A 22886-nucleotide genomic window follows, 5' to 3' on the forward strand; every position below is an offset into this window, starting at 1 on the left:
ATAAGAAAAAAAATGTGGATAGTTTTTATAAAATGATTAGATAAAACTGTGACACAGACACAGGTCTTTGTGGATGCTTTATTGTTAGTAAAACAGATCAGCATTATTAAATCTTGAAGTTAAAAATCAAATCGAACACATTTAAAAGATAAAAATTAACTGGTAAAATTATAACATAGACCAGGTATGTCCAAACTATGGCCCGTGGGCCAAATGCGGCCCTCAGACAAATTTTTCTTGACCCTCAGGCTTCCAGGTGAATTGACCCAAATGACCTTAAATCAATTAAAAATTTACTTTTTACTTCAAATTTTTTTGAACATCTACCTTGATAAAGCCAATATTGAATATTTTGTGTTTGGTTTTAAGGATCTGAGCCTCATTCTAACGTGTTAAACCTGCACAGATTTTAATTATTCACTGTACTGAGCTCCAGACTACGGCCCTGGATCAAACCTCTGCCTCGTCTGTGTGGAGACCAGGAGCTGCTTCAGTCCTGGTTTAGTCCTGGTTTAGTCCTGGTTTAGTCCTGGTTTAGACCTGGTTTAGACCTGGTCCAGTCCGGGTTTAGTCCTGGTTTAGTCCTTGTCTAGTCCTCTGGCCCTTGATGAAAAACGTTTGGACACCCCTGACATAGACCAAGTTGAATCTAAAGATGCGTATTGATTTAAAAACTCGTACTGATCGAGTTCAGTGGATAAGACTCAGGGAGGGCATCTGGTTGTGTCTGGGGTAAAAGTGGCTGTGACAGGGAGGGCATCTGGTTTAAAGTGTGTCTGGGGTACAAGTGGCTGTGACTGTTTGGTGAAACCTGGTGGAGACTTGAAGCTGCGGCTCATGTGCTGAAACGTGTTTGTGTTCATAAAAGATTACACTGATTTTAATCATGATTGACAGAAGCGAAGAGCGAATCAGAGGCCTTCGTCTGGTCTAAGCCCCGTCCCCCGAGCGACTGGAGCGCATGAGTCGAGGAACTCCAAAAGGGGCGGAGCCATAGGACGACCAATGAGGAGGAGGAAGAACCTCCACGTCAACGAATCCCCAGGCCTGAAAAAAACACAGAGAAAAGAGTCTAAACCAGGACTAAACCAGGACTAAACCAGGACTAAACCATGACTGAACCAGGATTAACCAGGACTAAACCATGACTGAACCAGGACTAAACCAGGACTAAACCATGACTGAACCAGGACTAAACCAGGACTAAACCAGGACTAAACCATGACTGAACCAGGACTAAACCATGACTGAACCAGGACTAAACCAGGACTAAACCATGACTGAACCAGGACTAAACCAGGACAGAACCAGGACTGAACCAGGACTGAACCAGGACTAAACCATGACTGAACCAGGACTAAACCAGGACAGAACCAGGACTGAACCAGGACTAACCAGGACTGAACCAGGACTAAACCAGGATTAAACCATGACTGAACCAGGACTGAACCAGGACTGAAACCAGGACTAAACCAGGATTAAACCAGAACTGAACCAGGACTAAACCAGGACTAAACCAGGATTAAACCAGAACTAAACCAGGTCTAAAGCAGGACAAAACCAGGACTAAACCAGGTCTAAACCAGGACTAAACCAGGTCTAAACCAGGTCTAAAGCAGGATTAAACCAGAACTGAACCAGGACTAAACCAGGTCTAAACCAGGACTAAACCAGGTCTAAACCAGGTCTAAAGCAGGATTAAACCAGAACTGAACCAGGACTAAACCAGGTCTAAACCAGGACTAAACCAGGTCTAAACCAGGTCTAAACCAGGACTAAACCAGGTCTAAACCAGGTCTAAACCAGGACTAAACCAGGTCTAAACCAGGTCTAAACCAGGACTAAACCAGGACTAAACCAGGACTAAACCAGGTCTAAACCAGGACTAAACCAGGTCTAAACCAGGTCTAACCAGGACTAAACCAGGTCTAAACCAGGTCTAAACCAGGACTAAACCAGGTCTAAACCAGGACTGAACCAGGACTAAAGCAGGACTGACCATGGCGGAGTCGTTGACGATCAACACAGAGGAGAGTTTTTTGAGTCCGAGTCCGTAAGGGAAAAACTCCACGTCCCACTTCAGAACACCTCCAGGTTCCACCACCCTGAAAGAGACAGAACCCAGAGAGACGTTACCTCAGGCCGCGCTGGGGGGGGGGGGGTCTGCATGTATGTGTATGGTGGAATGTGCAGCAGTTACCATGGAGACACAAATCATGCATTAGCAAAAGGATTTAAAATCATCTGGATTTCTGAATGTTGTTCCCTCCTCAAAAACAGACCACATGATGACATCACAAGGTGGTGTTAAATGTGCAGGTTTGTGTGTTAAACAGGTGAATGAAACAAAACACAACTGCAGGAAACCACAGCAGAACAGGACAGGACAGAGCAGAACAGAGCGGAGCGGAGGATTCTGGGACATTGAGTTTCATGAGCCTCAGACAGAGCAGTGCCCACAGTTAGCGTCTTACTCAAACTCCTTGGTCCTGAAGGGGAGCAGCCCGGGTCCCTCCAGTCCCAGCGCCGGGCGGCTCAGGGCGATGTCCAGTTTGTTTGTGAAGGAAACAGAGACGACGCCTTTTTGCCCCAGACGCACCGGAGAAGAAACCTGCAGGGGGCGACATAGAGACACAGAGACACAGAGACACAGAGACACAGACACAGACACAGACACAGAGACACAGACACAGAGACACAGAGACACAGAGACACAGACACAGAGACACAGAGACAGAGACACAGAGACACAGAGACACAGAGACACAGAGACACAGACACAGAGACACAGACACAGAGACACAGAGACAGAGACACAGAGACAGAGACACAGAGACACAGAGACACAGACACAGAGACACAGAGACACAGAGACAGACAGACACAGACACAGACACAGAGACACAGAGACACAGAGACACAGAGACACAGAGACACAGACACAGAGACAGAGACACAGAGACAGAGACACAGAGACACAGAGACAGACACAGACACACAGACACAGAGACAGAAACACAGAGACACAGAGACACAGACACAGAGACACAGAGACACAGAGACACAGACACAGAGACACAGAGACACAGAGACAGAGACACAGAGACACAGAGACAGAGACACAGAGACACAGACACAGACACAGACAGAGACACAGAGACACAGAGACACAGACAGAGACACAGAGACACAGACACAGAGACACACAGACACAGACACAGAGACAGAGACACAGAGACACAGACACACAGAGACACAGAGACACAGAGACACAGAGACACAGACAGAGACACAGACAGACACAGAGACACAGACACACAGACACAGAGACACAGAGACACAGAGACACAGAGACACAGAGACACAGAGACACAGAGAGACACAGACACAGAGACACAGAGACACAGAGAGACACAGACAGACACAGACACAGAGACAGAGACACAGAGACACAGAGAGACACAGAGACACAGAGACACAGACACAGAGACACAGAGACACAGACACAGAGACACAGAGACACAGACACAGACACAGACACAGACACAGACACAGAGACACAGAGACACAGACACAGACACAGAGACACAGAGACACAGACACAGACACAGAGACACAGACACAGACACAGACACAGAGACACAGACACAGACACAGACACAGAGACACAGAGACACAGACACAGACACAGACACAGAGACACAGAGACACAGACACAGACACAGACACAGAGACACAGACACACAGAGACACAGACACAGAGACAGACACAGACACAGACACAGAGACACAGACACAGAGACAGAGACACAGAGACACAGACACAGAGACACAGAGACACAGACACAGAGAGACACAGAGACACAGAGACACAGAGACAGAGACACAGAGACACAGATACAGACACACAGACACAGAGACAGAGACACAGAGACACAAGAGACACAGAGACACAGACACAGAGACAGACACAGACACAGAGACACAGACACAGACACAGACACAGACACAGACACAGAGACACAGAGACACAAGAGACACAGAGACACAGACACAGAGACACAGAGACACAGAGAGACACAGAGACACAGAGACACAGAGACACAGAGACACAGACACAGAGAGACACAGACACAGAGACACAGAGACACAGAGACACAGAGACACAGACACAGACACAGACACAGAGACACAGAGACACAGAGACACAGACACAGAGACACAGAGACACAGAGACACAGACACAGACACAGAGACACAGAGACACAGAGACACAGAGACACAGAGACACACAGACACAGAGACACAGAGACACAGACACAGACACAGACACAGAGACACAGAGACACAGACACAGACACAGACAGACACAGACACAGAGACACAGACACAGACACAGAGACACAGAGACACAGAGACACAGACACAGACACAGAGACACAGAGACACAGACACAGAGACACAGACACAGACACACAGAGACACAGACACAGAGACACAGACACAGAGACACAGAGACACAGACACAGACACAGACACAGACACAGAGACACAGAGACACAGAGACACAGAGACACAGACACAGACACAGAGACACAGAGACACAGAGACACAGAGACACAGAGACACAGAGACACAGACACAGAGACACAGACAGAGACACAGACACAGACACAGAGACACAGAGACACAGACACAGAGACACAGAGACACAGAGACACAGACACAGACACAGACACAGAGACACAGAGACACAGAGACACAGAGACACAGAGACACAGAGACACAGAGACACAGAGACACAGACACAGACACAGAGACACAGAGACACAGAGACACAGACACAGAGACACAGAGACACAGACACAGACACAGAGACACAGACACAGACACAGACACAGGTCACAGAGACTCACGAGGTTCTATCACAGCGACTGCAGTTGTTGCACCAAATGTTCCACTGATCCATGAAGCTCATAGTTGGTTTTGTTTTTTGTTGGTTTTGTTTTTTGTTGGTTTTGTTTTTTGTTTGTTTTGGTTTTTGTTGGTTTTTGTTTTTGTTGGTTTTGGTTTTTGTTTGGTTTTGGTTTTTGTTGGTTTTGTTTTTGTTTTTTTTTTTGTTGTTTTGTTTTTGTTTTTGGTTTTTGTTTTTGTTTTGTTGTTTTTTTTGTTTTTTGTTTTGTTTTTTGTTTGTTTTGTTTTTGTTGTTTTGGTTTTTGTTGGTTTTGTTTTTTGGTTTTGGTTTTGTGTTTTTGTTTTTGGTTTTTGTTGGTTTTGGTTTTTGTTGGTTTTGGTTTTTGTTGGTGTCAAATCTTCAGTCTCACTCTGATCTGCTCTAAATCAAACGGACTGAGACTCATTAAAGAGCTGCTCTCAGTCACTTGCCTCTGCACCAAACACCAAACTCTGGTCCCTCAGGTCCAAACCAGAGACTGTGGGTCCAGACCGGCTGTTCCAGATGCATCATGGGAGGGACATCGACCTCGTGGGTCTTTGGGTTTTGCCTGAAATGACGCTCGACGCCTTCGCCGACTCCTCCAGATCGAGTCCCGACGCACCAGAGTCGCTCCACAGAGACACAAACCTGCTGCTTATTTCAACCAGAAGATGAACTCTGCTGAAACGACTCTGGGATCAGTTTTTGTTGGTTTGCAGGTGTGAAAGGAGCAAACTCAACTGACTCTCCTCCCATGATGCATCTGGAACAGTTGGTTTGGACCTGAGTTGGCGTCTGACCAGAGGGACCAGAGTTCGGTGCAGATTCAGTTGGACTGAGACCAGTTCTTTTTTGAGTCTCGGTCCGTTTGATTTATACAAATCCAAGTGAGACTGAAGATTTTACACCAACAAAAATAAAAACAAAACCAAACTCAGAGCTTCTGGATCTAACGGAACGACTGGTGCAACAACTGCTGTCGCTGTGAAAGATCCTCAGAGTCTGGTCTCTGGTCTTGGTCTCTGGTCTTGGTCTCTGGTCTTGGTCTCGGTCTCTGGTCTTGGTCTCGGTCTAGGTCCGGGTCTGGGTCTGGTCCTGGTCCCAGTCTGAGTCCGGGTCTGGGTCTGGTCCTGGTCCGGGTCTGAGTCTGAGTCTGGGTCTGGGTCTGGTCCTGGTCCGGGTCTGACCTGCAGCTGGAGCCAGAGCACCTCCAGACTGACCACGGCGGACTCGGTCACCATCACGTTGGGCGGCGCTCGGACCGACACCGAGATCTTCAGGTTCGGCTGTTGCCCCAGAACCGGCAGGTACTCATGAGGAGAAACAGACAGCGCCATCTGCTGGGCTGGAGACCAACAGCACCGTCAGAACCAGGACTGAACCAGAACTAAACCAGGTCTAAACCAGTACTGAACCAGGACTAAAACAGGACTGAACCAGGACTAAACCAGGACTAAACCAGGACTAAAACAGGACTGAACCAGGACTAAACAGGACTGAACCAGGACTAAACCAGGACTGAACCAGGACTAAAACAGGACTGAACCAGGACTAAACAGGACTGAACCAGGACTAAAACAGGACTAAACCAGGACTAAACCAGGACTGAACCAGGACTAAAACAGGACTGAACCAGGACTAAACAGGACTGACCAGGACTGAACCAGGACTAAACAGGACTAAACAGGACTAAAACAGGACTGAACCAGGACTAAACCAGGACTGAACCAGGACTAAACCAGGACTAAAACAGGACTGAACCAGGACTAAACCAGGACTGAACCAGGACTAAAACAGGACTGAACCAGGACTGAACCAGGACTAAACCAGGACTGAACCAGGACTAAACCAGGACTAAACCAGGACTAAACCAGGACTGAACCAGGACTAAAACCAGGACTAAAAACAGGACTAAAACCAGGACTAAACCAGGACTAAAACAGGACTGAACCAGGACTAAACCAGGACTAAAACAGGACTGAACCAGGACTAAACCAGGACTAAACCAGGACTAAACCAGGACTAAAACAGGACTGAACCAGGACTAAACCAGGACTGAACCAGGACTAAAACAGGACTGAACCAGGACTAAAACAGGACTAAACCAGGACTAAACCAGGACTGAACCAGGACTAAAACAGGACTGAACAGGACTAAAACAGGACTGAACCAGGACTAAAACAGGACTGAACCAGACTGTAAACCAGGACTGAACCAGGACTAAACCAGGACTAAAACAGAACTGAACCAGGACTAAACCAGGACTGAACCAGGACTAAACCAGGACTAAAACAGGACTGAACCAGGACTGAACCAGGACTAAACCAGGACTGAACCAGGACTAAACCAGGACTAAACCAGGACTAAAACAGGACTGAACCAGGACTAAACCAGGACTAAAACAGGACTGAACCAGGACTAAACCAGGACTAAACCAGGACTAAAACAGGACTGAACCAGGACTAAACCAGGACTAAAACAGGACTGAACCAGGACTAAACCAAGGACTAAACCAGGACTAAACCTGGACTAAAACAGGACTGAACCAGGACAAAACCAGGACTGAACCAGGACTAAACCAGGACTAAACCAGGACTGAACCAGGACTAAACCTGGACTAAAACAGGACTGAACCAGGACTAAAACAGGACTGAACCAGGACTGAACCAGGACTGAACCAGGACTAAACCAGGACTAAAACAGAACTGAACCAGGACTAAACCAGGACTGAACCAGGACTAAACCAGGACTAAAACAGGACTGAACCAGGACTGAACCAGGACTAAACCAGGACTAAACCAGGACTGAACCAGGACTAAACCAGGACTAAAACAGGACTGAACCAGGACTAAACCAAGACTAAACCAGGACTAAACCTGGACTAAAACAGGACTGAACCAGGACTAAACCAGGACTAAACCAGGACTGAACCAGGACTAAACCTGGACTAAAACAGGACTGAACCAGGACTAAACCAGGACTGAACCAGGACTGAACCAGGACTAAACCAGGACTGAACCAGGACTAAACCAGGACTGAACCAGGACTAACAGGACTAACCAGGACTAACCAGGACTAAAACCAGGACTAAAACAGACTAAACCAGGACTAAACCAGGACTGAACCAGGACTGAAACAGGACTAAACCAGGACTAACCAGGACTAAACCAGGACTGAACCAGGACTAAAACAGGACTAAACCAGGACTGAACCAGGACTAAACCTGGACTAAAACAGGACTGAACCAGGACTAAACCAGGACTGAACCAGGACTAAAACAGGACTAAACCAGGACTAAACCAGGACTAAACCAGGACTAACCAGGACTAAACCAGGACTAAACCAGGACTGAACCAGGACTGAACCAGGACTAAACCAGGACTAAACCAGGACTAAACCAGGACTGAACCAGGACTAAACCAGGACTAAAACTAGGACTGAACCAGGACTAAAACAGGACTGAACCAGGACTGAACCAGGACTAAACCAGGACTGAACCAGGACTAAACCAGGACTAACCAGGACTGAAACCAGGACTAAACCAGGACTGAACCAGGACTAAACCAGGACTGAACCAGGACTAAACCAGGACTGAACCAGGACTAAAACAGGACTAAACCAGGACTGAACCAGGACTAAACCAGGACTGAACCAGGACTAAACCAGGACTGAAACCAGGACTAAACCAGGACTGAACCAGGACTAAAACAGGACTGAACCAGGACTAAACCAGGACTAAACCAGGACTAAACCAGGACTAAACCAGGACTGAACCAGGACTAAACCAGGACTGAACCAGGACTAAACCAGGACTGAACCAGGACTAAAACAGGACTGAACCAGGACTAAACCAGGACTGAAACCAGGACTAAACCAGGACTAAACCAGGACTAAACCAGGACTGAACCAGGACTAAACCAGGACTAAACCAGGACTGAACCAGGACTGAACCAGGACTAAACAGGACTGAACCAGGACTGAACCAGGACTAAACCAGGACTGAACCAGGACTAAACCAGGACTGAACCAGGACTGAACCAGGACTGAACCAGGACTAAACCAGGACTAAACCAGGACTGAACCAGGACTGAACCAGGACTGAACCAGGACTAAACCAGGACTGAAACCAGGACTGAACCAGGACTGAACCAGGACTGAACCAGGACTGAACCAGGACTGAACCAGGTCTGCAGGATGCCCTCCCGTGTGTCAGATTGTGTCAGATGCCCTCCCGTGTGGTTCTTACTGGAGCGGGGGGGCAGGACGAGGGGGTAATCCTCCTTGTGCACTTCCTGTGACCTCACGCCCGTGTAGTAGATCGTCTCCACGGAAACCGTCACCTGAGTCTGCAGCGAGGAATCTGATTGGTTCACAAAGTCGACGAGCGCCTCCACGGGACGTCCCACGTAGCTCTGAGGACAAGGACACGAGGACAGGATGTGAGAGCGGGCGAGAGCGGGCGAGAGTGGGCGAGAGCGGGCGAGAGAGCGGGCGAGAGCGGGCGAGAGAGCGGGCGAGAGCGGGCGAGAGCGGGCGAGAGCGGGCGACGGGCGAGAGCGGGCGAGAGCGGGCTCCACGGACTCACGCTCCAGCTCAGTTTGTGTGGAAAAACAATGGCCACTCTATTTCTCTTTTTTTTTAAATTGTCTTAAGAGACTTTTTTTTTTTTTTTTATGTCTTTAGGGACTTTTTAAAAAAATGTCTTCAGGGACTTTTATTTTATTTTTTAAACGTCTTCAGGGACTTGTATTTTTTATTTATTTATTTATTTTACTTTTTCAGGGACTTTTTTAATGTCTTCAGGGAGTTTTATTTTCTTTTTTAAATCATCTTCATGGACTTTTAAAAAAATCATCTTCAGAAACTTTTGTTTTTGTAATCATCTTCAGGGCCTTTTTTAAAACATGTAACATGTCATGTAACAGATAATACTCCCTACAACTGTAACAGATAACCCTGTTTATAGCTGAGATTTTATATTTTATTTCTTATTCTTCAATTTTATTTTGCCTTATTTACATTTATATAATTATGTTTTATTTCACACCTGTTTCTTTTTTGCTTCTTGTTTTGAATTTATTATTACATTTATATTTTTTCTCTTTGTTATTGTATTATTTATTATCTGAGTCTGAGTCTGGTCCTGGCTCCAGACCCTCCGCTGTAGCCGCTGCCCTCGATGAGCCTCATTTGGGCCGGACGCTGCGCTCTGATTGGTTCGTACCTTCTTGGTGTTGATGGTGACGCTGAGGGAAGTGGGCGGAGTCTCCGTGTGGTCTCTGCTGCAGCCCAAACTCTCGGCCGTCGCCAACGCCTCCTCGTTTCTCCTCTCGCCTTCAGGAGTGTCTGAAACAGAACCAGGACTGAACCAGGACCAAACCGGGACCGGACCAGGTCTAAATCAGGTCTGAACCAGGTCTGGACCAGGTCTGGACCAGGTCTGGACCAGGTCTGGACCAGGCCTCACCCTCGTTGTGTTTGTACTCCCAGGTGAGCTCCAGGGGCTGGTATCCCTGTGGAGATTTGGTGAGGAGTTTTTTTCCGACAGTTTTCTTGTCGACTTTGAGGAGACTCAGATTTCCATATTTGTCTCGAATGTGATACAAGATGTCACTGTTCACCTGGAGGAAGAAGAGGAGGAAGAGGAGGAAGAGGAAGAAGAAGAAGAAGAAGGAGACGGAGGAGAAGGAGGAGGAGGTTATTAGTGTGTTATTAATGTGTTATGAGTGTGTTATTACTGTGTTTTAAATGTGTTATAAATGTGTTATTAGCATGTCATTAGTGTGTTAATAATGTGTTTTAAATGTGTTATTAATGTGTTATAAATGTGTTATAAATGTGTTATAAATGTGTAATTAGCGTGTCATTAGTGTGTTATTAGTGTGTTTTATATGTGTTAATAGCATGTAATTAGTGTGTTTTAAATGTGTTATAAATGTGTTATAAATGTGTTATTAGCGTGTCATTAGTGTGTCTTTGACCCTTTCGCTCTGACCTCGGCGAAGATGAATCTGGCGTCGAAAGGGTAACACACTTTTCCTTTCTTGATGGCCAAGACAGACGCCGGGCCACAGCGATAATGTCCTGAAACAACAGAGACTTTAGAGGCTTTTACTGTGAAAGGGTGTGTTTTATTGTGAAGGTGTCTGTGTTTTATTATGAAGGTGTAAGTTTTATTTTGGCGGTGTGTGTGTTTTATTGTGGCGGTGTGTGTGTTTTATTATGAAGGTGTAAGTTTTATTGTGGCGGTGTGTGTGTTTAACTATGAAGGTGTGTATGTTTTATTGTGAAAGTGTGTTTTATTTTGGCAGTGTGAGTTTTACTGTGGCGGTCGTACCATCGCTGGTTTCCTGCGGCGTGGCGTCGATCACCTGCCACCCGCTGTACTCGTCGGGGATGTCGGAGCGCTTCAGGAAAACCTCGTTCCAACAGTGATAGTTCCTACAACAGACACAGGACTGAAACCAGGACTGAACCAGGACTGAACCAGGACTGAACCAGGACTAAACCAGGACTAAACCAGGACTGAACCAGGACTCACCAGATGGAGTCCCTGGTGCGCCTGGAGTCCGGCTGAAGGTCTGAGGTGAAGATCAGGTCGGTCTTCAGGTTTCCGTCGTTGTCGTGAGCGGACGAGAAGTTTGTGATGACACGAGACGCAAAACCCAGACACCTGAGGACTGAGAGGACAACAGGACTAAACCAGGACTAAACCAGACCGAGACACCTGAGGACTGAGAGGACAACAGGACTAAACCAGGACTAAACCAGGACTAAACCAGACCGAGACACCTGAGGACTGAGAGGACAACAGGACTAAACCAGGACTAAACCAGGACTAAACCAGACCGAGACACCTGAGGACTGAGAGGACAACAGGACTAAACCAGGACTAAACCAGGACTAAACCAGACCGAGACACCTGAGGACTGAGAGGACAACAGGACTAAACCAGGACTAAACCAGGACTAAACCAGACCGAGACACCTGAGGACTGAGAGGACAACAGGACTAAACCAGGACTAAACCAGGACTAAACCAGACCGAGACACCTGAGGACTGAGAGGACAACAGGACTAAACCAGGACTAAACCAGGACTAAACCAGACCGAGACACCTGAGGACTGAGAGGACAACAGGACTAAACCAGGGCATGTGACTGGCTGTGGATACATGTGGGGGCAGGGCTCACTGATCCCTCAGCGTGTGATTGGCTCTGGGAGCGTGTGATTGGCTGTAGCAGTGTGTGGGCGGGGCTCGCAGGTGCCTCAGTGTGTGATTGGCTGTAGCAGTGTGTGGGCGGGGCTCGCAGGTGCCTCAGCGTGTGATTGGTTGTAGCAGTGTGTGGGCGGGGCTCGCAGGTGCCTCAGTGTGTGATTGGCTGTAGCAGTGTGTGGGCGGGGCTCGCAGGTGCCTCAGCGTGTGATTGGCTGTAGCAGTGTGTGGGCGGGGCTCGCAGGTGCCTCGGCGTGTGATTGGCTGTAGCAGTGTGTGGGCGGGGCTCGCAGGTGCCTCGGCGTGTGATTGGCCGGCGCACTCACAGGTGTTGAGGACCCCGGCGTAGACCCAGCACTGGGCGTAGGCGACCGGGGCCCCGGTGTTGTGGAACTGCAGCAGGATCTGGACCGAACCCGTCCAGAACATCGGAGACTTTCCCAGAGAAAAGTCGTCGCTCCAGTTTCCCACGAGGACACCGTCATCGTCCTGAGAGTTTATCTGCACCACAACACAGACCTGGTTCAGTCCTGGTTTAGTCCTGGTTTAGTCCTGGTTGAGTCCTGGTTGAGTCCTGGTTTAGTCCTGGTTGAGTTCTGACCATGGCGGAGGCCATCCTCACGACTTTCACGGCGTCTCCTCTGTCGGCGATCGGGAGCTGAGATTTGTCCATGATGAAGATACAAGCCTCCAGTACTCCAGCCTCGTACTACAGAGTACACACAAATATACACACAAATATACACAAATATACACACAAATATACACACAAATATACACACAAATACACACAAATATACACACAAATACACACAAATACACACAAAATATACACAAATATACACAATATACACAAATATACACACAATATACACACAAATATACACACAAATATACACAAATATACACACAATATACACAAATATACACACAAATATACACACAAATACACACAAATACACACAATATACACAAATATACACACAAATATACACACAATATACACAAATATACACACAATATACACACAAATATACACACAAATACACACAAATATACACACAAATATACACAAATATACACACAAATATACACACAAATATACACACAAATATACACACAAATATACACAAATATACACACAAATATATACACACAATATACACACAAATATACACACAAATACACACAAATATACACACAAATACACACAAATATACACACAAATACACACACAAATATACACACAAATACACACACAAATATACACACAAATATACACACAAATATACACACAAATATACACACAAATATACACAAATATACAAATATACACACAAATATACACACAAATATACACACAAATATACACACAAAATATACACAAATATACACACAAATATACACACAAATATACACACAAATATACACACAATATACACACAAATATACACACAAATATACACACAAATACACACAAATATATACACAAATATACACACAAATATACACACAAATATACACACAAATATACACACAAATACACACAAATACACAAATATACACACAAATATACACACAAATATACACACAAATATACACACAAAATACACACACAAAATATACACACAAATATACACACAAATACACAAATATTACACACAAATATACACACAATATACACACAAATATACACACAAATATACACACAACATATACACACAAATACACACAAATACACACAAATACACACACAATATACACACAAATAACACACAATACACAATATACACACAAATATACACACAAATATACACACAAATATACACACAAATATACACAAATATACACACAAAATATACACACAAATATACACACAAATATACACACAAATATACACACACAAATATACACAAATATACACACAATATACACACACAAATATACACACAAATATACACACAAATACACATATACACACAAATATACACACAAATATACACACACACAAATATACACACAATATACACACAAATATACACACACAAATATACACACAAATATACACACAAATATACACACACACAAATATACACACAAATATACACACAAATATACACACAAATATACACACACACAAATATACACACAAATATACACACACAAATATACACACACACAAATATACACACAAATATACACAAATATACACACAAATATACACACAATATACACACAAATATACACACAAATATACACAGAGTACACACACAATATACACACAAATATACACACAAATATACACACAAATATATACACACAATACACACAAATATACACACAATATACACAATACACACAAATATACACACAAATATACACACAAATATACACACAATACACACAAATATACACACAAATATACACAGAGTACACACAAATATACACAGAGTACACACAAATATACACACAAATATACTACACACACAAATATACACACAGTACACACAGTACACACAATACACATAGTACACGTAGTACACACAGTACACAGAGTACTTTAAAAGTACTACTACTGTAGTACCAATACACACTCACCTCAAACTGGTACATAAAATACACAAAGTACACAAAATATACTTTAAAAGTACTAATACTATAGTAACAATACATGCCTGCCTTAAACTGATGTGCAGTACTCATATGCAGTACTGTGTGTAGTACTATATGCAGTATTGCTGTGTATTACCCTTGCACAGTACCATATGCAGAACTCCCGTACGCAGTACTATACTGTATGCAGTACTTTCTGCAGTACTTTCTGCAGTATTTTCTGCAGTACTTTCTGCAGTATTTTATGCAGTACTTTATGCAGTATTTTATGCAGTACCTGTCCGTAGTTCCAGTTTTTCGCGTACTCTTGGTTCATGGAGCCGATGTAAATCTCTCCAGAGTCGTTCAGGACGTACTCCTCATGCCCCGCCTTCAGGAACGCACTGTCGCCTAGCAACAACAACAACAACAACAACAACAACGGTCACATGACCCCCCCCGTGTGTCACGTGACCCCCCCATGTGTCACATTTAGAAAACACTAGAGAATGAAAACATGACTTAAACCAGGACTAAACCAGGACTAAACCAGAACTAAACCCAGTCTGGACCTGGCCTAGACCCGGCCTGGACCCAGTTTGGACCCGGCCCGGATCTGGCCTGGACTCACCGGGGTTGAAGGCGTTGAACAGGAGGTACAGGTACGGCTGGAGTTCGGGTCCGGTGAACTGGAGCCCGTTGGCCAAAGCCACGCCCACCGCCACCCGGTATCGACCAACCACGGCGTCCGTCGAAGGGGTGATCTGGAGCATCAGCGCCCCCTGCTGCTCCGACGCCGACGCCGCCCACGGACCCGACCCGACCAGACCCGAGAACGACACCACCACCAGGGACTTACGCAGCTCGTTTGGGTTCGCTCCTGAAACAGAGACCAGGATTAAACCAGGACTGAACCAGGACTAAACCAGGACTGGACCAGGACTGAACCAGGACTAAACCAGGACTGGACCAGGACTGAACCAGGACTGAACCAGAACTAAACCAGGACTGGACCAGGACTGAACCAGGACTGGACCAGGACTGAACCAGGACTGGACCAGGACTGAACCAGGACTGAACCAGGACTGGAACCAGGACTGAACCAGGACTGGACCAGGACTGGACCAGGACTGAACCAGGACTAAACCAGGACTAAACCAGGACTGAACCAGAACTAAACCAGGACTGAACCAGGACTGAACCAGGACTAAACCAGGACAGGACCAGGACTAAATTAGGACTAAAACTGGACTTAAACCAGGTCTAGTCCAGGTCCCTGCCTCGTGTCTCGTGCCTCGTGTCTCGTGTCTGTGTTTGTGTTTTTTGTGGGTGATGTCTTTCTCAGCTCTGGTTGGTTTCCTCCTCCAGATGTTTGAGCAGCTCCACATCTGTCCTCCACATCTGTGCGCACCAGAGGGATTCTGGGTAAAACCTGTGGGATTGTGGGAGCTGGAGTTTTTGGAGCTAACGAGCCACACGAGCCACACGAGCCAAACGAAGCAAACGAGCAAAATGAGGCTAATGTTTTAATGAGGCGTCCGGAGGGAGAAACAGACGTGTGACGAGGTTTACGGATCAGATCTGCGACGTTACAGGAGCTCTCCACGAGAAACAAACACGCACACAACGTCCTGACTCTCCTCTGTCACCACAAATAAACTAAAGTCACATTTTAGAACATTATCTCTGTGGAGGAATGTTCAGCAGTTACCATGGAGACACAACGCACACATTTAACTGACAGAAATACAAAAATACAAAAGTGATGAAATGTGTTTATGTTCCTGCGGTCAGAGCATCATGATCCTGTTCACGAGTTTGATTTGACACGTAAAACGAGAAAGTGACGAACCGAAAAACTGTTGGCTAACGCTAACGCTAATGCTAATGCTAATGCTAATGCTAATGCTAATGCTAACGCTAACGCTAACGCTAACGCTAATGCTAACGCTAATGCTAATGCTAACGCTAACGCTAATGCTAATGCTAACTGGTGATTGTGACGTTTTCTGACGCCGCAACTTTTGTTTTGTAGTTTTAATGGAGCAGGTGTGACAGGAGCAGGTGTGACAGGAGCAGGTGCGACAGGTGCGACAGGAGCAGGTGTGACAGGAGCAGGTGCGACAGGTTGACAGGAGCAGGTGTGAGCAGGTGTGACAGGAGCAGGTGCGACAGGAGCAGGTGCGACAGGAGCAGGTGCGACAGGAGCAGGTGCGACAGGTCAGGTGCACAGGCAGGTGCAGGAGCAGGTGCGACAGGAGCAGGTGCGACAGGTGCGACAGGAGCAGGTGCGACAGGAGCAGGTGCGACAGGAGCAGGTGCGACAGGAGCAGGTGCGACAGGAGCAGGTGCGACAGGTTCGACAGGAGCAGGTGCGACAGGTGTGACAGGGGCAGGTGTGTCAGGTGCGACAGGTGCGACAGGTGTGACAGGAGACTCACCGATGCGGAACTGGACCTGGAAGCTGTCCTGGTCCCTGATTGGTCGGTTGAAGGTGAGTTTGAGGAAGAACGGGTCTCCTCGGCGAATCACCAGAGCCTCAGTTTGATACGCCGCCGTCCGGTGAGCCGACGCGTTCATGGACTTCATCAAGTCCACGTCCTGCACCGACAGAGGACCTGAGGACACGAGGAGAGGACACGAGTGAGGACACGAGTGAGGACACGAGGACGCAAGGAGAGGAGACGAGTGAGGAGACGAGTGAGGACACGAGTGAGGAGACGAGGACGCAAGAGAGGAGACAAGTGAGGAGACGAGTGAGGAGACGAGTGAGGACACGAGTGAGGAGACGAGGACGCAAGAGAGGAGACAAGTGAGGAGATGAGTGAGGAGACGAGGACGCGAGAGAGGAGACAAGTGAGGAGACGAGTGAGGAGACGAGGACGCGAGAGAGGACACGAGTGAGGAGACGAGTGAGGAGACGAGGGCACAAGAGAGGAGACAAGTGAGGAAATAAGGACGCAAGAGAGGAGACGAGTGAGGAGCTGAGGACACAAGTGAGGAAATGAGTAAGGAGACAAGGATACAAATGAGGACGCAAGGACACAAGTGAGGAGACAAGGACACATATGAGGAGCTGTGATGATGTCACATGTCCATATTTGGTCGTACTTCCTGAGGATGATCTTGGTGTGACGTCGACGCCGTCGAACGCCTCAAACTGAGGAAAAACCTCCGAGTCTTTGTCAACAAGATTCACCACATCGTCCTGAAAACAAACAAACAAACAAACAAAACAAACAAACAAACAAACAAAAACAAACAAACAAAAAACAAACAAACAAAAACAAACAAAAACAAACAAACAAAAACAAACAAACAAACAAAAAAAACACAAACAAAACAAAACCAAACAAAAACAAACAAACAAAAACAAACAAACAAAAACAAACAAACAAACAAAAACACATAAACTTTTTAAACTCATATATTTGAATTAAAGTGAAACTCTTGTGGTGTAAAACTTAAAAACATAAATCTGTTCAAACTGAGTAAATTTAAATCCTTAAACACAGAATAATAAAGTTCAGATTTTTTTATAGTTTCAAACTGAGAAAAACAAACCAAACAAATGTGACGAGTGTGAAATTAATAACATAAACATTCTGAGTTTGTTTAAAATAAAAAAGTTTTGTTTTGCTCAGATTTTTGATCTGTGGCTTTAACACAAAACTACGAGTTATTTTAACTCTAAATATTTGAGTCGAGCTGAAAGAGATTTAATAAATTTAACTTTGATAAAAAACACACAAGCAGCAAATGTTTAAAAACTCTAAAAGTTTATGTTGTGAAGATTAAGAATTTTTATTTAATCAACTTCACTTTTTTGAGTTGAGACGATTTTTTTCTAAGTTTTTAGTGAATTAATTAAACGATTAAAATTTAAACGACCAGACAACAAGAACTAAACCAGGACTAAACCAGGACTAAACCAGAACTAAACCAGGACTAAACCAGGATTAAACCAGGACTAAACCAGAACTAAACCAGGATTAAACCAGGACTAAACAAGAACTAAACCAGGACTAAACCAGAACTAAACCAGGACTAAACCAGAACTAAACCAGAACTAAACCAGATTAAACCAGAACTAAACCAGAACTAAACCAAGAACTAAACCAGGACTAAACCAGAACTAAACCAGGACTAAACCAGAACTAAACCAGAACTAAACCAGGACTAAACCAGGACTAAACCAGAACTAAACCAGGTCTAAACCAGAACTAAACCAGGACTAAACCAGACTAAACCAGAACTAAACCAGGACTAAACCAGAACTAAACCAGAACTAAAACCAGGATAAAACCAGGACTAAACCAGGTCTAAACCAGAACTAAACCAGGACTAAACCAGGACTAAACCAGAACTAAACCAGGACTAAACCAGAACTAAACCAGAACTAAACCAGGACTAAACCAGGACTAAACCAGAACTAAACCAGAACTAAACCAGGTCTAAACCAGGACTAAACCAGAACTAAACCAGGACTAAACCAGGACTAAACCGGGTCTAAACCAGGTGTAAACCAGGACTAAACCAGAATTAAACCAGGACTAAACCAGGACTAAACCAGGACTAAACAAGAACTAAACCAGAACTAAACCAGGTCTAAACCAGGACTAAACCAGGACTAAACCAGGCCTAAACCAGGTCTAAACCAGGACTAAACCAGGTCTAAACCAGGACTAAACCAGGAAAACCAGGACTAAACCAAGAAACTAGAACTAAACCAGGTCTAAACCAGGACTAAACCAGGACTAAACCAGGCCTAAACCAGGTCTAAACCAGGACTAAACCAGGTCTAAACCAGGTCTAAACCAGGACTAAACCAGAACTAAACCAGGACTAAACCAGGACTAAACCAGGTCTAAACCAGGACTAAACCAGGTCTAAACCAGGTGTAAACCAGGACTAAACCAGAATTAAACCAGGACTAAACCAGGTCTAAACCAGGACTAAACCAGGACTAAACCAGGACTAAACCAGGTCTAAACCAGGACTAAACCAGAACTAAACCAGGACTAAACCAGGACTAAACCGGGTCTAAACCAGGTGTAAACCAGGACTAAACCAGAACTAAACCAGGACTAAACCAGGTCTAAACCAGGACTAAACCAGGACTAAACCAGGTCTAAACCAGGTCTAAACCAGGACTAAACCAGAACTAAACCAGACTAAACCAGGACTAAACCAGGTCTAAACCAGGACTAAACCAGGACTAAATCAGGACTAAACCAGGACTAAACCAGGTCTAAACCAGGACTAAACCAGGACTAAACCAGGACTAAACCAGGACTAAACCAGGTCTAAACCAGAACTAAACCAGGACTAAACCAGGACTAAACCAGGACTAAACCAGGACTAAACCAGGACTAAACCAGGTCTAAACCAGACTAAACCAGACTAAACCAGACTAAACCAGGACTAAACCAGGACTAAATCAGGACTAAACCAGGACTAAACCAGGACTAAACCAGGACTAAACCAGGTCTAAACGCCACAGAAGCAGAAGTCAGAGTCTCACGGTTTTGCTGAATCTTCCTCTGTGGTGAACGTGACGAGACATGATCCTGAAACACAAACACGAGGATCTGTTCACCACTGTGTGACATCACCAGGTGGAGCAGAGACTCGTCAGGACCTGGCTGAAGCTGCAGGTGTTTCTTACCGTCGGGGGGTTTTGTTTCTGGGAGGAGCAGACGGGTCGGGGATGTGGTCGAGTCCTGGTCCAGACCTGAGTCCGGTCCGGGTCGGGTCTGCTCCGGGTCTTAAACTCTGGGGCGGTTCCTGTTTCTGCGGCGTCTGGTCCGGTGTTTTTGGGGAAGTTCTCGGAGCGACCGTGACCTCGAGTCGGGTCAGAGCCACTTCAGGAACACACCCAGGTCAAAGGTCAGAGCAGCAGAAAAACACAGACGTGACCCGGTGCACGTTCAGATCCCTACATGAAACAGAGTCTTACCCAGTAAAAAAGACCCGAGAGAAAACGACAGAAAAACTGTTTTTATTTTTATTTTATTTTTGATTCAGTTTATTTAGTGAAAGTTTAAAATGTAAAATCTAAACCAGAACTGAACAAGAACTAAACCAGGACTAGAACAGGACTAAACCAGAACTAGAACAGGACTAAACCAGGTCTAAAACAGAACTAAACCAGGACTAAACCAGAACTAGAACAGGACTAAACCAGAACTAAACCAGGACTAGAACAGGACTAAACCAGGTCTAAAACAGAACTAAACCAGGACTAAACCAGAACTAGAACAGGACTAAACCAGAACTAAACCAGAACTAGAACAGGACTAAACCAGAACTAAACCAGGACTAAACCAGAACTAAACCAGAACTAGAACAGGACTAAACCAGAACTAAACCAGAACTAGAACAGGACTAAACCAGGACTAAACCAGAACTAAACCAGGACTAAACCAGAACTAGAACAGAACTAAACCAGGACTAAACCAGAACTAAACCAGAACTAGAACAGGACTAAACCAGAACTAAACCAGAACTAAACCAGAACTAGAACAGGACTAAACCAGAACTAAACCAGAACTAAACAGGGACTAAACCAGGACTAAACCAGAACTAAACCAGACTAAACCAGAACTAGAACAGATAAAACAGACTAAACCAGAACTAAACCAGAACTAGAACAGGACTAAACCAGAACTAAACCAGAACTAAACCAGAACTAGAACAGGACTAAACCAGAACTAAACAGAACTAGAACCAGAACTAAACCAGGACTAAACCAGAACTAAACCAGAACTAAACCAGAAGAACTAAACCAGAACTAAACCAGGACTAAACCAGAACTAAACCAGAACTAAACCAGAACTAAACCAGAACTAAACCAGAACTAGAACAGGACTAAACCAGGACTAAACCAGAACTAAACCAGAACTAGAACAGGACTAAACCAGAACTAAACCAGAACTAGAACAGGACTAAACCAGGACTAAACCAGAACTAAACCAGACTAAACCAGAACTAAACCAGAACTAAACCAGAACAGGACTAAACCAGAACTAAACCAGGACTAAACCAGGACTAAACCAGACTAGAAAGAACTAAACCAGGACTAAACCAGAACTAAACCAGAACTAGAACAGGACTAAACCAGAACTAAACCAGAACTAAACCAGAACTAGAACAGGACTAAACCAGAACTAAACCAGAACTAGAACAGGACTAAACCAGGACTAAACCAGAACTAAACCAGGACTAAACCAGAACTAGAACAGAACTAAACCAGGACTAAACCAGAACTAAACCAGAACTAGAACAGGACTAAACCAGAACTAAACCAGAACTAGAACAGGACTAAACCAGAACTAGAACAGGACTAAACCAGGAACTAAACCAGGACTAAACTAAACAGAACTGAAAACCAGAACTAGAACCCAGGACTAAACCAGAACTAAACCAGAACTAGAACAGGACTAAACCAGAACTAAGACTAAACAGACTAAACAGGACTAAACCAGGACTAAACCAGAACTAAACCAGGACTAAACCAGGACTAAACCAAACTAAACCAGACTAAACCAGGACTAAACCAGAACTAAACCAGGTCTAAACCAGAACTAAACCAGGTCTGAGGAGAGGTTCTGAGTTAAATGTGAAAAGCAGAAGTTTGAAATGTGCTGATGAAGCAGAAGTCAGACTGACCTGTGACCTGTGACCTGTGACCTGTGACCTGATGTCACCAAAAAACTCTGAAAACAGAAACAAACTTCCCTTTAAAGCTGCACCCTGGAACTTTTCCGCTGGAGGGAGAGACACTTGTATCGATCCTCACGGGAAACGATTTATTTAAAGGTGCATAAAGTGTGAGTCAGCTGCTGGTTGTTTCCACGGAGACGCTGCAGCTGTACCTGAAATGTTCCACAGTGTGACTTTAAGCCCAGGTGTGTTTCCACGGCGACAGTGTCCGGTGACAGGTCGGCTCTGTGGAGGAGGAGGAGCGCCGGTCACCGATGAGGCTCGTTTGACTTTGAACTTATGATCCATAAAACCAGTGCAGGGACGTCACACTGGGGGTGCTCCACATGGACCTCTATGGTGGAATGTTCAGCAGTTTCCATGGAGACGCAGAGCAACAACAACAAACGAAGACAAAACTCTGAAAATAAACTCCCGC

At 45.2% G+C, this 22886-nt stretch overlaps 1 protein-coding gene across 1 annotated transcript; it reads right to left on the bottom strand.

The window, feature by feature from the left end:
* Window positions 1-64: 64 nt before the first annotated feature.
* On the bottom strand, window positions 65-22756 carry LOC110163970 (coagulation factor XIII A chain). Its single transcript, XM_055151202.1, has 19 exons — window positions 22621-22756; window positions 20412-20607; window positions 20268-20313; window positions 17855-17951; window positions 17185-17361; window positions 15375-15623; window positions 15042-15154; window positions 12753-12860; window positions 12478-12652; window positions 11478-11616; window positions 11274-11377; window positions 10932-11020; window positions 10404-10557; window positions 10161-10282; window positions 9183-9348; window positions 6124-6281; window positions 2475-2611; window positions 2000-2105; window positions 65-1047 (listed from the first exon to the last, which is right to left on the bottom strand). Exons 1-19 carry the CDS (start codon window positions 22754-22756, stop codon window positions 931-933), a joined length of 2589 nt encoding a protein of 862 aa, XP_055007177.1. The 3' UTR covers window positions 65-930.
* Between the last annotated feature and the right edge of the window lie 130 nt (window positions 22757-22886).

This window comes from Boleophthalmus pectinirostris, unplaced genomic scaffold (assembly GCF_026225935.1).
Source record: "Boleophthalmus pectinirostris isolate CB_2022bp ecotype Guang Dong unplaced genomic scaffold, ASM2622593v1 HiC_scaffold_15, whole genome shotgun sequence".
NCBI lineage: Eukaryota > Metazoa > Chordata > Actinopteri > Gobiiformes > Gobiidae > Boleophthalmus > Boleophthalmus pectinirostris.

Excerpts from the sequence above, each read along its gene's own strand:
- LOC110163970 (XM_055151202.1), bottom strand. The coding sequence starts at position 22,756 with ATGGATCATAAGTTCAAAGTCAAACGAGCCTCATCGGTGACCGGCGCT. Across the intron at positions 17,952-20,267 it reads GAGGAAGATTCAGCAAAACC|GACGATGTGGTGAATCTTGT; the intron begins GTGAGACTCTGA and ends GTTTGTTTTCAG. Across the intron at positions 9,349-10,160 it reads TCACCATCAACACCAAGAAG|AGCTACGTGGGACGTCCCGT; the intron begins GTACGAACCAAT and ends CCTTGTCCTCAG.